Below are 24,717 nucleotides of genomic sequence, written 5' to 3' on the forward strand. Positions count from 1 at the left end.
CCCCTTTTCCTCGAGGTTTCTCCTTGGGGGAGCACCGGGGGGCTGCCGCCGTGGCTGCGGTGCGACGTCCCTGTTGCAGGGTGTGTGGGGAGGGGGGGATAAAGTTTGGGATCAGCCTTCGCCGCCCGTCTGGTTTTCATTAGTCAGCCCGGCTCGGCCAAGAACCACAGCATAAATAAAAGCGAACAATGCCAGCCCCCTCCCTGCAGCCGCCCCCATCTCGCCGCTCGGCCCCAGGATGCAGCCTGGGAAAAGGGGGCTCCGGCCACAAGCGAGCGGGACAGGCCGGGGAGAGTGAATGGGGCTGACGGGGGACAACGGGGCGGAGGGGAGGGGACCCGAGAGCATAAGAGGGAAGGCAGGGCCGGCGGCGGCGAGCAGAGGCAGTGACAGCCCCCGGCAGCGCGGGCATGGCGAGGCTGGCCCCCCGCAAGCCCCCTAAGCGCCGGGGCTTCGCCATCCTTTGGGGGGACCACGTCTTCCTTCTGGGGCTGCTGCTTTTCCCCGGGCAGGGGGGTGCTGCTGGGCCACGAGGTAAGGGGATGGGGTCGGGGGGTGGTGGTGGTGGTGGTGGGGAGGGAGCAGCACGCCCCAATTTGGGGGTAGCGGGGTGAGGATGGGGGCACCCCACTTTGCATGGGGTCTGGCGGTGGTGGGCACGCATGGGGTGGCGGGGTTGGGGCTGCCACGGGGCAGAACATGGGGGCGGCTGTGCGTTGAGATTCCACCCCTTGACCCCACAGCCTGGTTTTTGAGTGTGTGTGGGGGTCCCCCCTTCAGAGACCCCCTTTCTGTGGATCCCCCCGGCCCCCTCCCAGCGCCGTCCGGGCCGTGCCGATGCCTCTATATGGTCTGGTTGGGAGCTGAGGGCTGCGAGCAGCCACGGCCCCATGAGAGGAGGGGGGACAACGACACAGACCCCCCCTCAGGACATCCCTTTCTCCCCATCCCAAATTAGAGACCCCCTCAGCTCCCCCATAACTCTCCCAGCTCCGGATGGCTGCAACTCGAAGCAGAGCCCGGCTCGTGCCGCTGAGGCGTGTTTTGGGGTGAAACTCGGCCTTTTCTGCTGTTCTGAGGAAATCCGTTATTTTCCCCGAAGCTTTCAGTCATTTTTTTTTGAAACGGGTGTTTACTGAAAGCCTGTCTTTGCCGGTTTGGGTTCAGTCTCCTGTTGCCTCCATCCCTATTTTCTTCCCCCCCCCCCCCCCCCCCTCAGGGAGATTGGGGCTTTCCTCAACATTTTCACGATGATTTTTATGATGATTTTTCCCTTATTTTTTATGATTATTTTTGAGCTTTGCTGGATTCTGTAGTCCTGTGGCCACCAAGTTTTCCAGCAGCTCCGAGCGAGCCGTGCTGCCGGGAGAGGAGCGGGGCGGGCCCTGGGAGCCAAAAATCCCCGTTTTGGTAAACTTTGGGCAAATCCCTGCTCGGAGCAGCAGACGGCACCGAAAGCATCCCGAGCACCCATGCTCCCGACGTGGTGTTCCCAACAGGGCTGGGAACGAGCGTGTTTTCCAGGAAAAAATATAAAATAGCAGGGGGTGGGAACTCTACCCCCCATGCTCTGCGTTTGGCTTTCTTTGAATTTCGAGTTTTAAGGCCCTATCTCAGGCTCCGGGGCTCTGCCAATCCCGGCAAAATCCCTCGTCAAAACAGCCAGCAGCTGAAATTAATAACCAAAGGGGCTTTACGACGTGGCCCAACCCCAAACCCCGCAGCACGGCCGCACGGATGCTCCCCCGACAGCGTGGGAGCAGGACGGGCCCCGCTGCAGCCCCTTGCCGGCGTCGGGATTTTTTTTTTTCTCAGATATTTTCCCAAGCAGCCAAAAAAAAAATGAATTTGGCCCCCCAGGGGCTCCTTCCTCTTTGCCTGGAGGAAAAGTGGTTGCTTATTTATTTTTTTTTCCTCTTTTATTGTAATGGGGAAGCAGCAAACTCGCGCCGTGCCTCAGTTTCCCCATTTGCACGGCCACGGGGTTGGAGGCCCCGTTATCCTTTTTGGAGGAGGTGAGGAGAAGGGGGCCGGGAACGTGCCACCGCCTTATCTGTAGTTATTCCTGGAATCTGATGAAATGTTATATACATAATGCGAGCCGATTAAATGCCACCGTGTGATATCTCCAGGCTGGGCAGCTTTAAGTGCTCACTCTGCAGCTCCCACCCTACAACTTCATCTTTTCTTTTCTTTCCCCCCTCCTTTTTCTTTTTTTTTTTTTTTTTTCTTCGATAACATCATCTTTTCTTCAATCCCAATCTCCCCGGATAGTTGCAGGGGGAACCAAAACAAGCGTAGAAAAATTCTAAAGCCCCAGGCCCTGTTATTCCACTCCCTTAATAAATAATTTTGCCCTTGGCTCGGGAAGGTTACGAGATCCCAAGCTTTCACTGACAACATTTGGCTTGGCAAGGTGGCCTGGTGCTTGACATTTTTGCTAGACCTCATCCCCTCTCAGCAGTGTCTTCAGCAGCGGATTTTATTTGATTTTATTTATTTTTTTCCCCCGTTGTTTTCCAGGCTTAAGCCAGGAGAAGCTGCTGGGTCTGCTGCAATCAAATGCAGCCACGTTGTTTATGAAAAAAAAAAATAAAATAATAAATCTTCGAAAGCCTGCCTGGCTCCAGGCGAGCCAAGGAATGGCTCGTGCTGCTCTGCCCGGGGGAGCTGGGATGGCTCGGGCAAACCCGTGCCCTGCCGCAGCTCCTTTGGCAGCTGTGGGATCGAGCAGAAGGCAATGGCTCGATTTCTGGGTGCCTGGACCAAATTTCCTCATCCTAATAATAGCTTAAGGATAAGTTAAAAAAGAAAAAATCCAATTCTGGGATGTTAGGAGTGGGTGGGAGGCACCGGTTTGGGGCAGGGATGCTCCAGGAGCCAGGTTGGGGTGGCAGGGTAGGTGCTGGCATGGGGACGGGGTGATCCAAGCCCCAAAAACCCCAAAGAGGTGCCCCTGGCTGTCCCCACAGCCCCTCATCTCTTTGTATGGCTGCTGAGAAGCCCCCTCCGTGGAGACTTGTGGGATCCCTCTCTCCATCCACATGCTCACCAACTCTTCTCTCCCCCAGGCCCGGCGTCCCATGGGGAGCGGGTGACCCCACACTGGCTCCTGGGGGGCCGCACCCGGCGAGCTGTCAGCATGGACGAGCAGGTGAGGACCGAGACGGCTCCTGTGCCCCACACCGTGCTGTCAGAGCGGGATCAGATCCTGTGGGACTGAGGCTTTGTGGTGTAGGGACACCAAGTTTGTAGGGCCCAGGGTTTGGGGTGCCCAGCCCCACATCCCAGTGGCTGCTGCAGCTCCCCCAGGAGGAGCCCCCCAAGCTCTGGGCAGCCTGTGCCAGGGCTCCGGCACCCCTGAGGGGCAGGGGGAGCCTCTGGGGCTCTGCATTTAGAAGGATTTAATCCCTTCCCGGCAGAGCGAGCACCCACGGGGGTCACTGCAGGAAACCGCTGCGGTTTGGGGCCGCGCAGCCTCATTGCTGACGAGGTTCGGTGCCGGGAAGTGGCCTCCGCTGGGGGCACGGCGGTGAAGCCACCTGAGATGTCTCCCCAGGACACCTCCGGGCTGATGCTTTCTCTCTCGGGGGATTTGGCAGCAGCTGCCCGGAATCGTTTTTCTCCCCAGAGCTGAAATAGCCTGCGGTGTGCCCGGCCCCGTTGCCTCGGGGACCTTGTGGTCACCCTACGAAAACGTCACCTCCCTCTCTGCTCCATGGCAGCCCCAGCCTTGGGGTTATATTTAGGCTGGATGAGGGGCACCCGAGAGGCAGGCTTTTTATTTATACCCTTCCTAGCAGCCCGGCTGCCCAAAATCGCATCGGGCGAGTGCCGACGGCAGGGTGCAGGCGCATCCCGGTGGCTTTTGGGGTTGGGACGGCCACCAAAAGGCCAAGGGGTGGCTGGGCAGGTCCTGGAGCTTCCTAGCATCCTCTGTGCCCCCGCCAGCTCCAGACAGCCAAAACAAGGAGGCTGCTGTTCGGAGGGGCTGCGAGGAGGGGGGAGAAGCAGACAAAGGGGGCGAGCAGCGGGCTCCTGCTTCCACATCGAGACCCGAAGCGTCGCCAAGGGTCCTCTCCCATCCCACCCTTTGCCCCCAGCCTGTTGCCGAGTGCTTATTTATAGGATAAATGTAATCCAGCCCCCTTCTGCTCCCCACCCCGTGTCTCCTGCCCTCCAGCAAAGACGCTGGAAATAATCGTGGCCACGGCTTCCCGGCGCACAAAGGGGCTGCTTGTCCGCGGCACGCTCCTGCCTGGCCTGAGGCCACGGGGAGGAAGAGGAGGAGGAGGAGGAAGAGGAGAAGGAGGAGGAGGAGATGCTGGGGGCAGCGTGTAGGGATTTTATGGCCAGGCTCGTGGGCTGGGATGGGTTGCGTTGGGTGGATGTGGGTGGAAAAGCCTGGAGGTGGGAGCTCAGCCGGGCTGTGCACACCCTTCAAAGTTGTCCCCAAGGTGTTGGGACGCCGGGCTCGGTCCCTCTGATGCTCTGCCATGAACCACATCCGCTGCTCGAGTGGGAAATGACGGCTTGGAGCGGGTTGGATGAGTGGGGTGACCCGTGCCATGTCCCCGTGCCCCCCTGGGAAGCACCCTTGGGGTTGGTGGTGTCTCTTTTTGGGGTGGAGCAGGACAAGGAGCTGCCGGTGGCCCTGGTGGCCCCGTCGTGTGCGGGCTGGCACGGCGCTGGACCCGGCCTCCTATTGTTGGGGCTGAAATCCCCGCGGGCTCGCGGCTCCCGGCACACATGGAAGCGATTTCGGAGAGGCCAGGGAGGAGGTCGTGGGGACCCTGATTGCAAACAGCTCCCTCGTCGCTGGCTTGGGGTGGGATCCTGTCCCCTGTCCCCACCGAGCTGCATCCGGGCAGACCCCCCTGACCTTCCTCCGTCCCCCTCCTGGATGGGAAGACCTGCAGAAGGATGTGTTGTGGAGCATCCTCCCACCCACGGCTGGGTCCCTGGAGCAGCCAGCATCCCCCTGTCCTGCAGGAGGGAACTTTCTGTCCCCTTTTCCGTGCTGTTCAGCATCCTGACGGCTCAGGACCGTCCCCAGGAAGCATCACCAGGGCCGGGCAGGAGGAGGAAGGGAGGAGCAGGGAGTTGCCCTAACCCCAACCCAAACCCTGCCCCGCTGCAGGTGCTGTCAGCTGGCTCCGTGGCACGGCTCCTGCAATCTGTTTCCTGCAGGGAAGCCCTTTTCCCTTTGTCTGGCAGGGCACAGACCGAGCTTCTGGGCCAAATTTGCTTTGAAACAATCCCAAATCCTCCCTCTGCGCCCGGGGTTCTCCTGCTCCCATGGAGCTCTTTGACCCCAGGGTGCTTTTCCAAGCAGCAGCTGATCCAGAGGCTGGCCTTGGGGGTCTCAGATCTTTACGCTGGTGTGCATTTAGCTGAGGATGAGGCGATGCAGTCCCGGTGCTCCCACACAGGTTTGGGTGATGGGAAGCTCCAGGAACCCAAACTTTGCTGCTCGGCTCCAGCTCCTCCTGAGCCTGGCGGGGCTGCGATGCTCCAGCTGGGAGCTCAGCTGCAAAAATCATCACCACAGCCTCTGCAGAGCAACCGAGAGCATCCATCCCCTGTGGTGGGGTGGGAAACCCATCTTCCTTCCCTCCTCTTCGCATCCAGGCTCGCACAGGACCTCGGGGCTCGTGGGACCTCCCCGAGCTGACCCCAGGCTGAGCTCCGAGATGTTTCCAGCAGCTCTGGAGGAGGGCACCCGGCTGAGGATGCGCCCAGGAGCCTCGGGGAGACAAAGATCTGCTTTCCCCTGGAACAATAACACAATCTCCTTGGCCTCAGCCCCTCTGCAGAAAAAAAAAACAACAAAAAACAAAAAAACAACACACGGCTGTGGTTTTTCTGATCAGCAGATTGGAAAAGAAAACCGGAGCTGAGCTCTGCCCTGCGGGCTCCTGGCCAGGGCGGATTCATCCCGGCTGCTCCGCGCAGCCCCCGCTGGGACCGGCTCTGCTGCGATGTGCTGGAGAGGGGCCACGGCTCCTGCAGCCCCTGGAGGGTTTTAGGGCATCTTTTGGGGTTGGAGGAGAAAGGCAGTGGGGTTTGGGTCAGGATGGAGCCGGGATGGTGCTGGAGCCAGGACGATGCTGGAGCCAGGATGGTGCTGGAGCCCAGGACTGTGCTGATTCTGCCCCTTGCCGGCCACAACCAGCATGTCTCAGGGACTCAATTTAGGTTCAGGGCAAAATTATCAACGCTTAATTAATGCAATCAACATCATAACCATTCCTGGCCTCAGAGCTGGGCTCTCTGGCTCCTGCCTGCCATGGGAGCTGCACGCTCGCTCCTCTCCCATCCTTCCCATCCTGATATTTATTTCCGCAGGGTTTTTGCCCCCCCCAGGATCAGCTCCTGGTGTCTCCCCATGTAATCCCCAACCCTGGGGGAAACTGAGGCACAGGGAGAGGGAGACCTTGGGATGCAGCCCCGTGTAGGGTCCAAGCACCGACCCCATTAGGAGGAATTTATTTTCCAGCCTTCAGTGGTGTGACAGAGCGTGCACAGGGGGGGCTGCAGGCGTCGGTGCGATCCTGCTCGCCCTCGTGTCTCTTTAACTGGGAGCAAGCCCTGAAATCGAGCCTGGGAGTAATTGCTGGGGAATTTAAAGCGGGTGAAACGAGCTGGGACTGGAGGAAGGAGGAGGAGGAAGAGGAGGAGGAGGAGGAGATGGGTGCGGGGAGAGGGATCGGGTTAGGAGCAACAGGCTTGAAATACGGGAGGGCCGGGGAGGCGGAGGAAGGGGGGTGGGGGGAAAGCAGGGAAATCGCAAGAAAAATGTAGAGACCATGTTTGGCCAGGGAGCGATGTTTGTATAAGATTCATGTTCTAAAAATACATATTCGACCAGTGGTGGAGCAGAAAGAGGAGCCTTCAGCCCCGGCTTCTCCTCCTCCTCCTCCTCCTCCTCCTGCGCGGCGCAGGGCCCCTCGCCCACCAAGGGGCTGGTGGGGAGCAGCACGGCCTGGCCTCGTTGTTCCTCGCTGGTTTTGTGGCTTTTTTTTTTTTTTTTCCCTCGAAGCCCTGCGTCTGGTCTCCTTTTTTGGAGCTGGGAAGACGCCGTGCGAGGCGTCGGGGTTGGGGCTCGGCCATCCCCGCGGCTCCGTCCCCACGTCCCCGTTCTGCTGTAGGATGGGGTGAGCAGCCCCTCGGCATCCTCACTGCTTGGTGGCACGGGTTCAGCCCTGCTTGGGGACAGGAGAACCCCATGGGAGCTGCTTAATTGGGGTGCTCAGCTTGGGGTGGGCCTGAAGGGAAAAAAAACACATCCCTGCACCCCAAAATGCTCGGTGCTGTCCCCTAAGGGCATCCCCAGCGCTGTGGGGCTGGAGGTCCCCGGTGTCCCCCTCCTGGTGCCTGGGGTGCATGAAGAGCAATGCCCCTCTGGATTTAGGGACGGGCCAGCAGGAGGTTTTGGGATCCGATTTATCCCAGTTTGGGAATCACCCAGCTTCGCCCCCACCCCTTCACATTCCTGGTGACAAAGCCGTGATGCTGCGAGCACTGCCGGGACGGCTCCGTCCTCCCCCATTTCTCTCCCCAGCTGGGAAAACCTCAGCAGCAGCCCTGCTTGGGGAACTGGAGGGATCAGCACTGGTCGGGAGGGACCCAGGGGTGGGGGACAAACCCTTTAGGGTGCTGGGTTTGGATGCTTTTAGGGGATGTCTGATTTGGGGAGGTGAATCTTGATGCCATCCCCCACCTGCGCCCCAGCTTTGCGCTCTCTCCTGTGTCCCCATAACCAAGTGCCACCCGCAACCAGTGTCACCTGCTGCCACCACCCTGGCGGTGTGACATCCCAGCCACCCAAAAAAAAACAGGAGACGGAGATTCAAGCTCTGCCAAGTGGCACCAAGGATGATTTTCGTGTCCCTGGAGCTGGGACAGGGATGTGGGGACATGGACGCATCCCGGCACGTGCAAACCGAGCGCACTGGCGCGGATCCATGAGCATGGTGATGAAACCAGTTCCCGTTTTCAAAGCGAGGGATTGAGTAAAACCTCAGGCATCCTGAGGAAGCTGAGTCAGACGCTTCCTCCCACCGCCCCCGGGTGTCTGTAGGGCCACGGGTCCCCATTCCCGGGGCTGTTCCTATTCATCTCCTTGGCACCGCAGCGGTGCAGCTGCCAGCACCCCCCTGGTCCCAGCTCCAGGACCTCTCATTGATTCCCACCCCTGTCCTGCTGCTCCCTGCTCCATTTTGCAGTAGGTCCTACAATAACACAGGCAGGTGCACACCCTCCTGGCAGCACCTAACCCCTTCCTGACCCCATTTCTCTTTTTCTTTCCCTGCAGGAGCCGGCGCCGGCGCGGGCAGAGGTGGCTGTGATGGCCGAGGGCAGAGAGCTCATCCTGGTGCTGGAGAGGAACGAGTAAGTGTTGGGGCTGTGGGGAAGGGGCTGTGGGCGTCCCTGCCATGGGACCACCCAAATTGGGATTACCCGTGGCTTTTCTGCTTCATGGGACAGGTCACGGTGGTTTCCTGCTGGCCGTGGCCAACTCAGTGCTGCAGGATGCTGGGTTAGGGCTGAAAAGCTTTTTTCCTGTGACTCAGCCCCGTGTCATGGCAGGAACGGGCTGGGCAGTGCCACGGTGCAGGGCAGAGCGTGGGTGAAGGATGGAGATGGTCCTACAGCCCTTCCAGGGGGGCTTTGGGGGCATTTGGGAAGCTCTGCTGCTCTTGCCTGGGATCAGCCAAGCACGGAGAACCTCAGAGTGGTCCCTGGGGACCTCGTGCCGTTTGTGGTGTCGTATTTTCGGCTCTCTCCTGGTTTTGGGTGGCTCTGAGGTGTCACGCAGGTCCGGCTTCTGCTTCTGCTTTTTGCCAGCTGGGGTTGCAAACTAATTTGCACCGCCCAGCCTGCTTCCTAGCTGCTGTAGCGGGCCCAGAAATGTTTTTTTGTTTCTTCTCACAACCCAAATTCTGGCTCTGGAAGGGAGCAGGGAGAGCTGAGCCCCTTCACATGGAGGTGGCACCGAGTTTGCTGTCTTGTGCCAGCCCTGCCAGCCCATGGGCCAGCCAGGCTTTGCTAGACCCCAAATCTTTGGGGTCTAGCTGGGGGTCTGCTCAACCCTCCCGGCTCCCCCTGTCCCCAGGCACCTCACGGAGGCTTTCACATCTCCAGCGTCCTCAGCTGACCCATCCTTGTCCCCATCCCTGTCCCTGTTCCAGGACCCAGTCCGAGTTCCCGTCTGGTTCCCCTGCTAGACTGGAGCTACTGGTGCCAGGCGCCTGCTCGCGGGGACGTGGGTGCCAGGAGCGTGCCCGCAGCAGCATTTTTGGAACCGAAGCAGATACAAAAAACAACCCAAGAGACAGGGAAGGGGGGGCCCGATGCCACTCCGGGGCTGGCCGCTGGCTGCATTTTCTCCTCCTGCAAGAGCAAAACCACGGGGAAGGGACCCAGAACCCCAACCCCAAAGGGCCAGCAGGTGAACCCAGCCCCTCGTGGTCCTCCTGCGGGCAGCAGGGTGCCCATCACCCTGATGTCTGGGCTGGCTTTCGCCTTCTCTGCTGCCGATCCCCCCGATCCCCCCGTGCGCAGGCGCGTGGGACGCGGGCTGAGCTCTGGCTCTTCTCGCCTGGAGGCAGGAAGCAATTTGTCAGTGTGGGGCCGGGGTGCGAGACGGCTGGCAGCTGCGGGGAGCAGGGCAAAAGCAGGGCCCTGCAGAGCAGCCTGTTTTTTTTTTTTTTTATTTCACCAGCATTTTTGGATTTTGGTGAGGTGCAGGCGCGGGGGCGCATCGGAAGCTGCACCCTCGCCGTGCCACGAGTGACGTGCCCAAGGCCGGATGGGGTGGCTGTGTTGGAGACCCCAAACCTGGCATGCTCTGGGGCTGGACCCTAATTATAGGGCTGACACTGTTTTTTTCCAGGCTGGGCATTGCCCCTTGGGGACTTTGGATGCTGCTGCTTCAATGGGCTGGGGCAAGGGGAGACTCTTCCCCCATGCCCAGGACCCCGAGCAGGAGGGGCAGCCCCATCCTTGTGAACCTGGGGACTTCAGAAAGGGGCCAGAGGCTGTGGTTCACCCCCCTGCACATCTCCTGGGGCTGGGTGGCGGTGGGACCTCCCCGTCCCTTTGGTCCCCGTGTCCTCGCTGGCCGTGGGCCCCAAAATGGGCAGCAGGTCCCCATTGCAGGGTTTTCCTCATCACTCTGCTCTCTCTGCAGGCTGCTGGCACCGGGTTACACCGAGACACACTACACCACGGACGGGCAGCCCGTGACGGTGGCTCCCAACCACACGGTGGGTGCCAGGGATGGGTGTCCCTCGTCTTAAAATAAGGGGGACGATGGTTTTGGGGTGTCCCAGAGCCTCAGCTTCACCACAAGGATCCCCAATATCCCCTTCCAACGATGTGTCCCCCACATTGGGCAACCTCCAGAGCTGGCAGCATCCTGGCTGCATCCATCCCCGTGTCCAGAAGGATGCTGGTTGTGAAATGCAAAGCGGGCAGCTTATTTTTTTTGGGATGAATACATGGGATTTATGGCCGGCCAGCTCTGCGTGGTGGCTTCTAACCGAGCTCTCCGTCCCCTCTCTCTCCCAGGACCACTGCTACTACCACGGGCACGTGCGGGGCTACAGGAACTCCTGGCTCGTCCTCAGCACCTGCTCAGGAATACGGTACGGAGCCTGCAGGGGGGTTTGGGGGCTGCTGAAGGGGGGATTTTGGGGCTGCTCCGCAGGGACCCCGCTCTGATGACCCCTCCGAGCATCGTGGATGCTCCTGCGAGCTCTGTGGGGCTGATTTTCCATCGTCCTGTCCTGCTGCTCTCCATATCCAGGGGCTTGATCGTGGTGAGCAGCAATGACAGCTACTACCTGCACCCCCTGGGGACCCCCGAGCCGGGCCAGCACGTCATCCTGCGAGCAGAGCACCTCCCCATCGCAGGGGGCACCTGCGCCCACGGCGACGACTTGGGGAGCACTGTGGGTGCCATCGCCCGGCTCTTCAGGCCGCTGGAGCGCCGGGTAAAGCCAGCCCCGGGTCCTTCGTGTGCCTCTGTGCCCTCCCTAAATGTCTGCTGCTGCCCCGGGTGGGCGGCTCAGGGGGTCTCAGCGTGGGCAGGAGACCCCAAAGAGAGTCTGGGATGTGGGATGGGGTTGGTGTTGCGTTGGGTGGGATGGGATAAGGGGGACACGGGGAGGTTGTGCTGTAACAGCCCAAATTGGCCTCGTTTCCCCTCCCAGCTGTCCATCCTGGGAGGCTCTGTGGTGTCTGGGGAGCCCACGAGCCCCCCGGGCTGCCCACCCCTTTGCTCCTCCAAGCTTTGCTGTCTGCTTTGCAGGCGAAGAGAGATGCCTGGAGGACCATGAAGTACATGGAGCTCTTCATCGTGGCTGACAACACGCTGGTGAGTGCCACTGGGGGCAGAAACGTGGTCCCCTGAAGAAAAAACAGGAGCCCGCTCTGTTCCCTGCCCTGCTCCTGCTCTGCTGACCTTCCTCCACCCCCACCTCTTCGCAGTTCAGGAACCAGAACCTCAACCTGGGCCTCACCAAGCAGCGAATCGTGGAGATTGCAAACTACGTGGACAAGGTAACGCCGGTCCCCTGTCACCACCTCTGCTGTTCCCAGCGTGTGGGAAGCACCTGGGCTCGGGGCCAGCCTTTTGGGGACCCTCGGGGACTGTCCCCGTGTCGCTGGTGCTGGGAATTTAGGTAATTAGGCAATCTTTTGGGTAAAGCGTGTCCCCGAGTCCCCCGGCGGATGGAAATCAAGGAGATGATGGCGAGGGGAGACACCTGGTGAGAGCTTGTCCCCTCCAGCCCTGTCCCCCTCCAGTTTTACAGGTCGCTGAACATCAAGGTGGCCCTGATCGGCCTGGAGGTGTGGACGGAGCGGGACCAGTGCACCGTGACCAGCGACGCCAACGCCACGCTCTGGTCCTTCCTGCAGTGGAAGAAGGCGCTGAGGGCGCGCAAGAAGCACGACAACGCCCAGCTGCTGACGTGAGAGCCCTCCCGGCCCGGCCCGAGCCCTCTGAAAGGGCTAATTGCTAATTGCTCTGCCTGGAGGAACTAATTACCCTTCCGCTCTCCTTTCCGGTGGGCGTCCGAGCAGCGGGACGACATTCAGGGGGACGACCATCGGCATGGCCCCGCTGGAGGGGATGTGCAGCGCGGACAACTCTGGGGGTGTCAGCATGGTAAGGGGGCACAGGGGACCTGCTACTCCTCCTGGCCTTGGGGACCACCTCCCCATCCCGTTTTTTTGGGGTTAGAGGGGCAGGCTTGGTCTTGGGATGCAGCCTGAGGGCAACCAACGATGCTGGTGGCCTCTCAGATGTTGGCCTCCTGCCCCCACTGCAGTGGGCAGCAGCCTTGGGGTCTTCTGTGTTGCTTCAGCCCCTTATCTTGAGTACCCCCTGCTTGTTCTGGTTTTGCAGGGTCATCTCCCACCCCATAGACCTCTCATGCCTCTCCTTATGGGATGATGGTGGTCCCGGTGACCCTGTGGTCCCAGTGACCCTATGGTCCTGGTGACCCTGTGGTCCCCGGTTCAGGCTGGCAGCGTGGTGCACGAGGTTTCTGTCTTTTAGGACATGCCCTCCAAGTCCCCAGCTTTTCAGCAGTCATCTCCAGCCCCAAATCTTTCCCTCGCTGGGCTTCCAGGAGACCAAACCCCACCTCTTCCATGGGCCCTCCTCGTGTGGCACCCAGCTGTGGTCCCAGGGCTGCCGTGGGTCCCTCTCGGGGACCTTGTGGGCCATCCCCAAAACTGACCCAGACTGTTTTCCCCCTGCAGGACCACTCGGAGCACCCCATCGGAGCTGCTGCCACCATGGCCCACGAGATCGGCCACAACTTCGGCATGAGCCACGACAACCAGGGCTGCTGCGTGGAGGCCACCCCGGAGCAGGGCGGCTGCGTGATGGCAGCGGCCACCGGGTAAGAGGGTGGCCGGGATGGGGACAGGGACACAGGGACGGGGACAGGACATGGCCACGAGCCTCCCAGCAAGCTGTGGATGGTGTTTGCAGCTGGGCAGCCTGACTGCATCTCCCTCTGACATTTTTTACTTCTTTATTTCTTTTTTTCCTGAAATATTTTCCCCCCACACGTGCACAAAGTACATCTTTGCCTGTCCCTATTTGCATGTTCATGTAGCAGTTTATGGGTTTATTTACTCGTTCACCCAACCGTAACTTGCAGGGACTTATTGTTTTTTTCTAGCAGATCTTGAGATTTTCCCCAGACTTCAAAACCTCCTGAGAAAAGGCCACGTTTCATGTCAGAAACGAGATACGCTCGTAGGAAAGCAATTGTTTTTTGGCAATATGAGGAAATGAAAACAGCACCGAAAGAGAGGGCAGGAGCTGTGCTCCTCTGCTTCCTCTTTCTCAGGGCATCACCCCGAAAAACCCCTCAAAACATGTACAAAATTCTGGAAGGGCCCTTCTCAGAGCTTCTGTAGGAAACCACCGGTTCCTGTCCAGCTCCTTGAGGGACAGGCCAGCTGGGTGTTAGAGAACTGGCCATACAAGTAGTGGCTCCTGATTTTATTCTATTTATTTTTGCTGCTCTGGCCTTGCAAATGATTAATTTTCATTATTATTTTTTTAATTAGTATTTTTATTTATTTATTTTTGCCTGGACACATGGGCACTGCACGCAGAGACCCACCTTATGGGTAGGGTCAGGGGGTCCTTGGTGTGCCCTGTGCAGAGGACCTAAGACCTCCTATCTCCAGGAGATTTCTTGCTGGAGATCCATTCCTCCAGGGGCAGCACTGAGCAGCTCTGCTTGCCAGTCCAACCCACTCTGGAAAATATTTGGGTCCAGTTTTCCAAATATTTGTGTCCTGGGCTGTCGGTGTCCGGTGCTCGGCTGTTGGGGTGCTCAGCGGTGCGGGTTGGGGTAGGAGATGGAGGTGTCGGTGCACCCGCCTGGTTGGTGCTGCTGCAGCTGCTGCTCCTCGAAGGGTTTGTGCCAGTTTGCCCGTGTCCTTATTTCCCAGCTCTGACTGTGGTTTTCCACCTTCTCCTGGCCCCGACCGCCCCGGTTCCCACCCCTCCCCATCTGTCCCCTGCGCAGCCACCCCTTCCCGCGCGTCTTCAGCTCCTGCAGCAAGAGGCAGCTGGAGAACTACTTCCAGAAGGGAGGAGGCATGTGTCTCTTCAACCTGCCCGACACCAAGGACCTGGTGGTGGGCCGCAAGTGTGGCAACGGCTTTCTGGAGGACGGAGAGGACTGTGACTGCGGGGAGGTGGAGGTACGGGGCCGGGTGTGCCGCACCGATCCTCTCCACGTGGCACGGAGAGGGGTCTTCCCGAGGGGCTTGGGTGGTTCCAAAGGGGCTGAGGCCCAAGGGTGGTGCTGTGAGGGGTGGAGAAGGGGCCGAGAGCAGCGATGGGAAGGGGAGGGGTGGGCTCAGTCCCCGTGGTGATGCTGTCTCCATCTCCCCACGCAGGAGTGCACCAACCCCTGCTGCAACGCGCACAACTGCACGCTGAAGATGGGGGCCCAGTGTGCCCACGGCGACTGCTGCCAGAACTGCAGGGTAACCCCCTCTTTTTATCATCCCCCTAATCCCTCCCTGGACCACGCAGTGAGATATGGCCCCCGTGGGACCATGTTCTGCACCAGGATCAACCCTCCTGGTGCCAAGCGAGGGGAGTTGTGCCCAAATGTGCATAAATTTGTGTCCTCGGGGGAGTCTCTGATGCTAAAAAAAAAGTCCCGTTTACGTCTTTTGGGTGCTGATGCTTCTCTCTCCTCCCGCGGCAGCTGAAGGTGGCTGGGACGACCTGCAGGGAGGCAGCAGGATCCTGTGACCTCCCCGAATACTGCACGGGTGCCTCTCCCTACTGCCCGGCCAACGTGTACCTGCTGGATGGCTCGTCCTGCGCCTACGGTGAGGCGTACTGCAACAACGGCATGTGCATGACCCACCACCAGCAGTGTGTCCAGCTCTGGGGGCCAGGTGAGTCCCAGTCCTGCCACCAGGGGCATCCTCAGATGGTGGCCAGATGCTTTGGGATTTTGCTCTCTCCGTGTGGCCACAGGCTGCTTATAGCTCATGTAGATATATCCTGTGCATGCCCCCATGTTTTTTATGGCCCTTACACCACCTAGAGCTGCACCCTGCCCCTGAGCACACTGCGGTGCCCACCCCAGACACCCCATTTACACCCACCCCCCCCCCACTCCCAGCCCAGGCAGCTCCCAGCTCCCTGTCCCCTTTCACGCATTGGCACTGCCACCCCCAGAGCCAGGAGAGCTGCAGCAGGCACAGAAGGGACAAAATCCACCCCTCCAGGGCCAACATCCTCTGCAGGACCCCAACACAAAGCAGGGTTCATCCCTCCTGTGCTGTCCCTCACCCAGCACCCCCAGCAGCCCCGCCAGGAGAAATCCCCAACGCGTTTTCTCCGCGAGCATCCAGCCGCTGGTCCTGATCCTGGGGTTTCTCCCTGCTGGCTGCTTTCCCCATCCTGCAGCCTACGAGACCTTCCCCCTCCCACAGGTGCGTGGCCAGCCCCGGATGCCTGTTTCCAGGACGTGAACATGGCCGGCAACACCTACGGCAACTGCGGCAAGGACAGCCAAGGGCGCTACGTCAAGTGCGACAAGAGGTGGGTGCCCCATCCATCACCTGCAGGTCCCATCGCCCACCCCAAAATAGGGCTGGCAGGGCCACGTCCCCACCTCCAACATCACCTCTAATATCTCTGGTTTGGGTCTCAGAAGCCACCAGGTCCTTGCTGGGCTTGGTCCCCATCCCTGCTGGGAGGTTGTGGCACCGTGTGCCACCTTCCTGCCCAGCCTGAGGGGAAAAGCAAGAAGAGCATCTGCAGGAGAGGTCATTTAGGGAGTGTGAGCTCTCCAGTATTCCCCGTTAGACCACTGGTCTTACTGGGAAACCCCTGCCTGTTCCCTCCAGCACCTCTCTGTCCATCTCTCTCCCCACCACCTCTGCTCTCCATGATTTATCCCAGCCCGTTCTGAGCCTCACCCATGACCATAAATTTGGAGGGAGGCGAGCCAGCAGGAAAAGGACACCGGGGCAGCAGGGATAGGGCAGCCAGTCCCCTGCTCCTCCTACCTTCATCTCAACTGTGCCCTGCTCCTAGGGATGCCATGTGTGGCAAGATCCAGTGCCAGAGCTCGGCAAAGAAGCCCCAGGGGACCAACACCGTCTCCATCGACACCACCATCCGCTTCAACGGGCGGGAGGTGAAGTGCCGGGGCACCTACATGTACACAGCGAAGGACGACGAGGAAGACCTCTCTGACCCCGGGCTGGTGATGACGGGGACGAAATGTGGGGATGGGATGGTGAGTGGCTCGTCCTAGGGCTGGGGTCTCCTGCAGGAGATAGCTCCGTGGCTCTTGTCCCACTGTGGATGCTCTCCGCGTGGTAGCAAGTCCAATTTACCCATTTTCCTCCAGATATTTCCCTGATGACATCTTAGCTGTGGCGTTTCTAGACGTTGCCTGATGCTTGTGCATAGGCAACCAAGCCCTCCTCAATTTGGTTTCATCTTAATTTACCCATTTAATGAAAAATACAGCAACCACAGCAGGGGCTGCGTGCCCCAGGACTTGCTGGTAGAGGCTTCCTCCTACGAACAAACATTTTCCCCCACGAAAGCTATTAGGAATAGAGGTATCTACTTGGATAGATACAAATAGATGCTGCTAACTGAGCGTGTCTCCTCCACAGCCCCTGCATCTCCACGTACTTCTCAGAGGCTCAGTTCAGCTGGGGATGGGCTGGGAGCAGGGATGCGTGCCAGACCGGGCTGGCTGGGCACATACAAGCTCTGCTGTTTGGCATTTTCCTAGCGAAATTTTCTTCCCAGTTTGGGTTGAAAGCCAAAATGTTGATGTTTTCGTGAGAAAGGATGGATGTTTTTGAAAACCTGCCTTTTGGGGTGGATGGGAAATGCCCTCTGTAGAAGGTGGGTGTCAGGGGAGGTAACCTGTACGGGACAGAAGAGGGCAGAGGATTTTTGGGCTGTGCTAAAAAACAGAGTGAAATGCATTGACCTGGGACAGCGTGACTTAACCAACTGGCTTTTTCCAAAGTTCAATGTCCTTCCAGAATCCTATCTGTGAAGCCAAACATCGCTGTCCTGCCTCTCAGGCCTTTCCTAACCTTTTCTTCTCGTCTCTCTTTTAGGTTTGCAAAGACCGCCGGTGCCAGAATGCCTCCCTTTTTGAGCTGGAGAAGTGTGTTTCCCAGTGCAATGGCCATGGGGTGAGTTTCTCAGACCTACAGCAGGCTCCTGAGATGAGCTCAGATCCTTAGGCAAAACCAAGCTGTGTCCCACAGGGACGAGCCTTGCAACACAGCTTTTGGTTTTCGTAATGCTCACATCCACGTCAGCTGCAGGTGAGACAGAGCTGAGGTCTTTGCTTCTCTGTGTCCAAGTTAGAGGGAGAAGAGCATTCCTGATTTTGACCATCTGCAAAATTTGGATCAGGGTCCGGCTTGAACTGGAGAGCGTTCAGAGCTCAGAGCAGGTGCCTGTTCCCTCTGAGAACAAAGCAATGGACGGAAACACAACTGGGACTGCAGAAATGCAGGGAAATGGTTCAGCGAATATATAAAAAAACACTATTGCCCAAAGCTTAAAGGCCACAAAGATTTGATCCCTGCAGATGGGGACTCCCTAGGCCATGGCTTTGTCAGATAAGGAGATAACAAACAGCACTGCTGTGTTATGCAGAAAAAGGTGATAGGTGCAACACCCAGCGCTCAGCATTGTCAAGGCTTGGATTCTCACCTTCAGAAATGCTGTGGGTTAGTGGGACATACCCCAAGGGAAGACGTTTAACAAACTTCTAGCCTAACACAAAGTATTAGGGCCATTGGTGTGAAGACTGAAGCTGTAAGATGCCTGCCTGCAAGGTTTCTGCGAAGAGCAGGGATAAAACACGCCAGCAAGAAAACATCTCCCTACGTTGGGATTGCAGATTTGAGTCCAACATAGCCACGATCCAAGTGATGTCCCGGGGGAAATATTAATTTCCACGTGTCCCTGGTGGTCTCCAGCCCTCCTTCTCTCCCTGCAGGTCTGCAACAGCAACAAGAACTGCCACTGCAATGCCGGCTGGGCTCCCCCCTACTGTGAGAAGCCAGGCTTGGGCGGCAGCGTGGACAGCGGCCCTGTGCAGCATGACAGTGAGTCCTAGAGTCACAAAATCATTTTCTGGAGGTGTGGTGATGCAGCAGTGATGTCTCAAGCCTGGGTGGCTGGGAACCTTTGCATCAAGCAGAGCCATGCTCTGGATTTAGCCCCAGCCACAGCAAACCTGGAGGCTGCCAGCCCTCCCAGCCCCGTTCTCACCCTTGTGCTTTCCCTAACAGATCATGAAGCCATCTTAATAACTCTTCTGCTCATCTTCCTGCTCTTCCTCCCGGCCCTGGTGACGGGCATCTACTTCTGGTACCGGCGGGAGAACTCGCTCCTGAATAAATGGATCAAGGAGATGAGGAGGAGGAGCCAGGAGACGTACGAGTGGGTGATACGTCCTAAATTCTCTCTCTTGAGGACCCAGTGGGACCCTGAAACCTTCTTTTTTTTGCCCCTGGCAGCAGCCAGCCTGGTAGGAACAGTTGTGGGGGAGCAGGGAGAGCATAGGACTTGCTTCAGAGTGGTATGAGACCTCCCTTGTGATACGAGGAGCTCCTCTTGGGGACAACCTGAGGCTTTCAGCTCTCTCCTGAGCAGAGGGCAGGAACGATCCCATGGACAGGGTGACCCTAGAGAGTGATGATGAAGGTGGCCTGGTACCGAGCAGCCTCCTCGACATCTTCTCCTAGCAGGCTGCAAGAGCTGGAAGGGCTCTAAATGAGCACAGAATTTAAATATTTATTATTTCCTCTCTCAGTATAATCACCCGCCCTCCCACGTCAGAGCTCCTGCAAGCATTTGAGATAAAAAACCCAGAGCCAGACAAGCACCTTCTTTTATATTTCTAGTGACTTCAGAAATGCCACCATCCCCTCATTATCTCAAGACTGACTTTTGTCCCTGCTTGCCCAGCCCTGCAAAACATTTCCCTGTCTGTTTGTGGAGGCAGGACGTGGCTGAAGTGCAGCATTTTGGGAGGCAGAAGACTCTTTATTGCAAGGATGGTTGTTTTATTTTGCCCTCTGTGATTTACTTTTGTGATCCTGGGCAGGAACACAGCCTTTGGTCGGAAGGCAACAAGTGGCCACTCCAAAGCTGCTTTCACCATGCGGGACGTTTCCACCTCCAGCTACACTAACACAGTAAGTAATGACTCAGCTTTAATTTCTGTTTTGTTTTCCTCCTTAGTCCTGCTACTTGTGGCTGATCACATCTCCCTCTAGTAACAGGGCCAGCTCCATGCTGGTTTTGCACGTTATTTTGGGATGAGCCCTTGGGCAGTACTAAGCATCCCTGCTAAAAGGGACTCTTTTGAGCTTTGTCCACCTAAAAAACCTTGGTGTCTCTGCAGGGATTTGCCCCATCCCCGTGGCAAAGCCTGGCAGGGGCTCTGAGGTCCTGCTGGTGGCTTTTGCATCTCTGTTGGCCTTGCGGTGGGTAAACCCAAGGCAGAATTTCGGAAGAGTGATGGTGGTTTTGAGCCTGGCCACAGGATGTGAGAGCAGGGCAGAACAATATCTCTCATCTCTAATTCGTTCTGGTGGAAACCTGAGATGAATTCCCCAGAGCTGGCCCTGCTCCAGGTCTCCTGAGCCCGGCACCCTTCTCCTCCCTGCGTGCTCTCTTGTGGTTAGCGAGGAGCAAACGTGCTCAGCTTTTGGGTGGGATGGTGAAAAGTCTGTGCCAGAGAGAGGAATAAAAATTATGTTCTTTTTGAAGGCATTTATATGGGTTATAGTGCATATAGGGTATATACAGGTTATATATTTGTATAGGGTATAGATGGGGAGTGCTGTGACTCCCCAGCACCCAGACCTTGCGGGGACATCTGCTTTTCAGCACCCAGAAAAATGCACCTGAGGGTTTCCCCCATCACCTTTTCTCATCCCCGCAGGCATCGCGGGCTGCGTTCCCTCCCAAACCCAGCGCTCACCACCCCGGCCCCCAGCCCGTCAACATCGTCCACCCGCTTCGTCCCCCGCCTCACTCCGTCCCCCCACGCCCGAGGGACCCCAAACCTGCCAGGCCACCTCTGCCAGCCAGCAAATCGCCCACGGTCCCCACCAAAACCGTCGTCTCCCAAGCTAAGCTGCCTCCTCCGAAGAAACCTCTTCCCTGCAGCCCCGTGAGGACCCCGCTGGTGAGTGTGGCTGAGTTTCCTGCTGGATTCGTACAAATTCCTCATTTTGGGCTGCCTGAGGCTCTGTAGGGTTGGGAACCATGAAGGAGCTGTCATGCCACCCTAAGAAATGAATCTGTTGCAATGGTGAAGAAAGCTCAGCAGGGGATGGGAATATTTTAGGGTAGTTTGGGTACTGTTGGTGTATGCTCTGAAGCCTCTCAGCTCTACAGCAAGACAGAGTTGGTTGCAGGAGGCCACCTGAGGCTCCTCTAAGGATCTCTTGTGGTTAGGAGGGTTGTAGGATGCCACTGGAGGCTCCTCTAAGGGTCTTCTTTGTGATCCCAGGTCGGCCCAAAGCACCAACCGCCTCGTCGGCCGCTGCCTGGAAGTCCTCTTCTGGCCAAAGAGCTGCCTCCTGCACACGGACAGACCCTGCTGGTCATGGTCCCTCCTACCAACTTCAAGGCATCGGGCACAAGCACCACAAGCCACTCTACGAGGCCGTCCAAGTAAGTTGGGAGAAGAGGAGCTGAGCTACCTCCCTCCACAGCTGGGGTCCTGCAAGAGGCAGCCACAGCAGGGGGGGTCTCATGGGTCATGCTTCTGTGGGACACCCCAAATGTGCTATGGGCTGCTCCTTGTGCCCTCATCTGCAGCAGGACCTCAGGTATGTGGTTTCGTGCCTGGCTTGAACCTGCAGGATATGGCCAGTGGTGGCCAAGGTTGGGATTTTGGGTCCTTACGCAGTTGGGTTTTTGTAGGGTTTGGATGAATTAAGGGAGATGCCAACCTCTGGTGAGTGCCCCATTCCTGGAAGTGTTCAAGGCCAGGCTGGATGGGGCTTTGAGCAACCTGAGGTGTCCCCGCCCATGTCAGGGGGGTTGGAATTAGATGATTTTTAAGATCCCTTCCCAACCCAACCCATTCTGTGAGGTATGGCGTGTGGCTGCCCATCCTCCAGCACAGAGGGGGCTGCTGGTTTGCTGCTGGGATCCAGGGATGGACAGTGATGCTCTCTTTCATCTTTCCTCCCTACAGGCCGATGCCACCTCAAAGGTGAGTCACAGACACCTCCCAGTTTGGAGCTGGGAGATTCAGTCTTGGTCTTTTACAGTGTCACAGCTAAAGAAATCCTTTCCGCTCATGCTAAATTTACTGCTAAATCCTCAGGAAAAAGGGTCAGTGGATGTTTTTGCATCCCCTCCTGCTAGCCAGGCTTACCCGGACATAGAGGGAAGACACTACACTGAACTGAAGCTGACCCTCATCCCCAGATGGTCTAATTACTGCTCTGCCTTTCTTAAACTATTTCAGGCTCTCACGCCTTTGTAGTTGTGACCGCAAGGAGGCTGAGTATGCCCCAAAATTTCCTGGTGTAACTCAATCCCTCCAATTTGTCCCTTCTGCCCATACTCTCGTCTGAAATGAGAAAAATTTGGCACATCCCTGCAGCCGTGGCTGTGGCCTTGCTGCCCGCTGGGAGCAGTCCCTGGCCGTACTCTTCTTAAACGGTGTCAGACAGGGTTGATTTTGAGGACCAGATGTGCTGGGGAGCTGGATGTGCCCATGTCCTGGTCCCAAATCATCACTGGTCACCACCAATATGTAAGGGAGGGAAATGCTCTCCTTCCTTGGGTTGGGTTATGGGACAAATATTCTCCAGCTGGGATGTAGGGTCCATACTGGGATGGCTGGTTTGGGGACGTCTCTGGTAGTGCACAAACCTCTGAGCTGAGGAGGGCTGGCTGTGGTGGGGGTGGAGGATGCGTGGTCTCTCTGCACCCTAATGAGTCGTCTCCTTTCCCTTTTTTTTCTTGCTTTAGGCCAGTCCCAGCCATCAAAGTCCAATCCACCTCCTTCCCCTCGAAGAAGTGACAAACCAAGGACACCTTAAGCCCATCCTCCCTGAGCTGGCTCTCCTGATTTGCACTGCTGCTGGCGACAGGGGTCTTTTATTCCTCTTGTTTTATTATTATTATTTTTTTTTTGATACCAGAGGACTATTTTTATAAGACAGAACAAGGACTCAGCACACAAACTGTGGTGGCAGGGGGAGGAGAGGGGAAAATTGGCACCGTGGTACAACGAAGGGTTGCGGTGGGCTGGTGGTGGGGGTCACCACGATGGGACCTCCACCACAGCTCTGGGGATCGCCTCCTTGCCAGGTTCCCCCCCAGCTCGAATTCTTCTTGACATTGCACACGAGCTGGGTCGGGGTGCCCTGGGGGTCCATCCAACACCGAAGCAAGATAGATGCTGACGACGGTGGCAGCTCAAGCTGTGTAATATCCTCCTAGCTACCTCCTCCTTCTCCTCCGGGCCTGGTGACATCCCCTGCCACCCGCTGCCACCAGAGTTCAATGCTGGGCGTTGTCTCCGGGGAGACTTTTGCCTTCAGAGAAGAGTGCTTTCCAGTTCGGACCGTGCCATACAGCGCTGGGACACGGCCACGAAGGCTCCAAATTCTCCAGCTCCTCCAAAAAAAAAACCCGGTGACGATCCCGAGGCCGTGCCTGGAAGGAGAAGCCACCTGAGAAACGTTTTCAATGCCTGCGGCGCTGGTGGCGGCTGGCCACCATGGTGCTTTCGAGGGGCTCGGGAGCCCTTCAAACACGTCGCAGGCCCTGAAAGTGGCTCTGTGAGCTGCTGTCACTGCTGTCCCCAAGGGGACGGAGCCACGAGCCAGGAACACGAGCAGGAAGGCCTCCTGCCCAAAGCAAGGCCTCGGCCGAGCCGTTGCATTTCTCTGTGCCTCATTTCCCCCCCCCCCCGTCGGTAACACGGGGAGGGGGTTGTTGATATACCTACCTCACAGGGGTGTTGTGAGGTTTAGCAAACCGGTGTCTCGACAGGGCTTTCACAATCCTCAGACGAAAGGTGCTGTTGACCCCGCACAGGACCGCTCCGTGCCGCTTCCCCCCGGGACTTGCCGCGCGGCTGTCAGGGTGTGAAACCAGAACCATGCCTTTGTACAGCGCCATGGCTCCTCCGCCTGCTTTCTGCCTCAAAATGTCCCCGACCCCTCAGACACCAAGCTCCGGGGCACAAATGGGTACCCCTGGAGCCCCTCTGTCATTAATCCCGGGACCAGCCATGTGTGACACATCAGCTACCCGGGGTTAGAGCCCATCGGACCCGGGACAAGGCTTTTTGAGATGTGTCCGACCAACGTCAGGGTTATCTGGGGTGTGGGATCAGGGGCAGCCCTCAGGAACTGTCCTGGTGTTTCATTAACCCCAGTACTGCAGAAGGGGCTGCTAATTGCAGGCTGTGCCTAAGGCCACTTTAACCTAAACTGTGCATGCTCGTGTTTTTTTTTTTTTTTTTAATTATTTTATTTTATTTTATTTTATTTTATTTTATTTTATTTTATTTTATTTTATTTTATTTTATTTTATTTTATTTTATTTTATTTTTATTTTATTTTATTTTATTTTATTTTATTTTATTTTATTTTATTTTATTTTATTTTATTTTATTTTATTTATTTATTTTACATTTATTTTATTTTTTATTTTTATTTTATGTTTATTTTATTTCTAAATTATTTTATTTTATTTTACATTAATTTTATTTTTTATTTATTTTCCTTTTTCTTTTTATCTCTTCTCTTCTCTTCTCTTCTCTTCTCTTCTCTTCTCTTCTCTTCTCTTCTCTTCTCTTCTCTTCTCTTCTCTTCTCTTCTCTTCTCTTCTCTTCTCTTCTCTTCTCTTCTCTTCTCTTCTCTTCTCTTCTCTTCTCTTCTCTTCTCTTCTCTTCTCTTCTCTTCTCTCTTTCTTCTCTTCTCCATTTAGTTTATTTATTCATTTTGCATTTATTTGTTATTTTTAACATTTTATTTATTTGTTTCACAATATTTTTACTTTTATTTTATGTTTTTTTTTTTTTTTATTTCTAAATTACTTTATTTCATTTTATTTTATTTTACATTTATTTTATTTTATTTTATTTTATTTTATTTTATTTTATTTTATTTTATTTTATTTTATTTTATTTTATTTTATTTTATTTTATTTTATTTATTTATTTTAATTTTTGAAGTATTTACTCTTGCTCACGGCTCTTCCCTGAGCCGGTACCTCCACATCTTTCTCCCTCGGTGGGTACCCAGGCAGACTGTAGGATCCAGCAGCTCCCTTAACTCATAACAAATCACAGCATCACAGGAATATTTAGCCTGAAAGGGACCTCTTGAGGTCGTTCTCAGCTCTCCTCCAGAGCTTAAATGACCAGATCCCTAAACCTGCCCAAGGTCCCAAACTATTTTCTGTGAAATCCCAAGAACTTCTGGCATGGCCAGACTCGAAGGAGACCCTACAGAAGTGCTGGAGAGGGGAAACCCTTGTCTTGTTCTGTCCTCCTGATGGTGTTAGCAGCTTTAAACACTTGGAGAGGGTTTGGGGAAATCACTGCAATGACAAAGGGGTTGGAAAACATTTCCCTAATGACTAGGACATTTAGCTAAATAAGTGAGGGATGC

The 24,717-nt window shown here is 56.4% G+C and overlaps 1 protein-coding gene across 1 annotated transcript; it reads left to right on the forward strand.

The window, feature by feature from the left end:
• Positions 1–23,214, forward strand: ADAM33 (ADAM metallopeptidase domain 33). Its single transcript, XM_068679530.1, has 24 exons — positions 1–534; positions 3,072–3,154; positions 8,318–8,394; positions 10,196–10,271; positions 10,576–10,652; positions 10,814–11,000; positions 11,318–11,383; positions 11,497–11,568; positions 11,815–11,981; positions 12,094–12,178; positions 12,778–12,920; positions 14,067–14,244; positions 14,443–14,532; positions 14,760–14,955; positions 15,499–15,607; positions 16,106–16,310; positions 17,158–17,235; positions 18,054–18,162; positions 18,349–18,499; positions 19,167–19,257; positions 20,010–20,255; positions 20,583–20,746; positions 21,276–21,293; positions 22,061–23,214. Exons 1-24 carry the CDS (start codon positions 411–413, stop codon positions 22,110–22,112), a joined length of 2,844 nt encoding a protein of 947 aa, XP_068535631.1. The 5' UTR covers positions 1–410; the 3' UTR covers positions 22,113–23,214.
• Positions 23,215–24,717: the final 1,503 nt, after the last annotated feature.

This window comes from Anas acuta, chromosome 4 (genome assembly GCF_963932015.1).
Source record: "Anas acuta chromosome 4, bAnaAcu1.1, whole genome shotgun sequence".
Classification (NCBI taxonomy): Eukaryota; Metazoa; Chordata; class Aves; order Anseriformes; family Anatidae; genus Anas; species Anas acuta.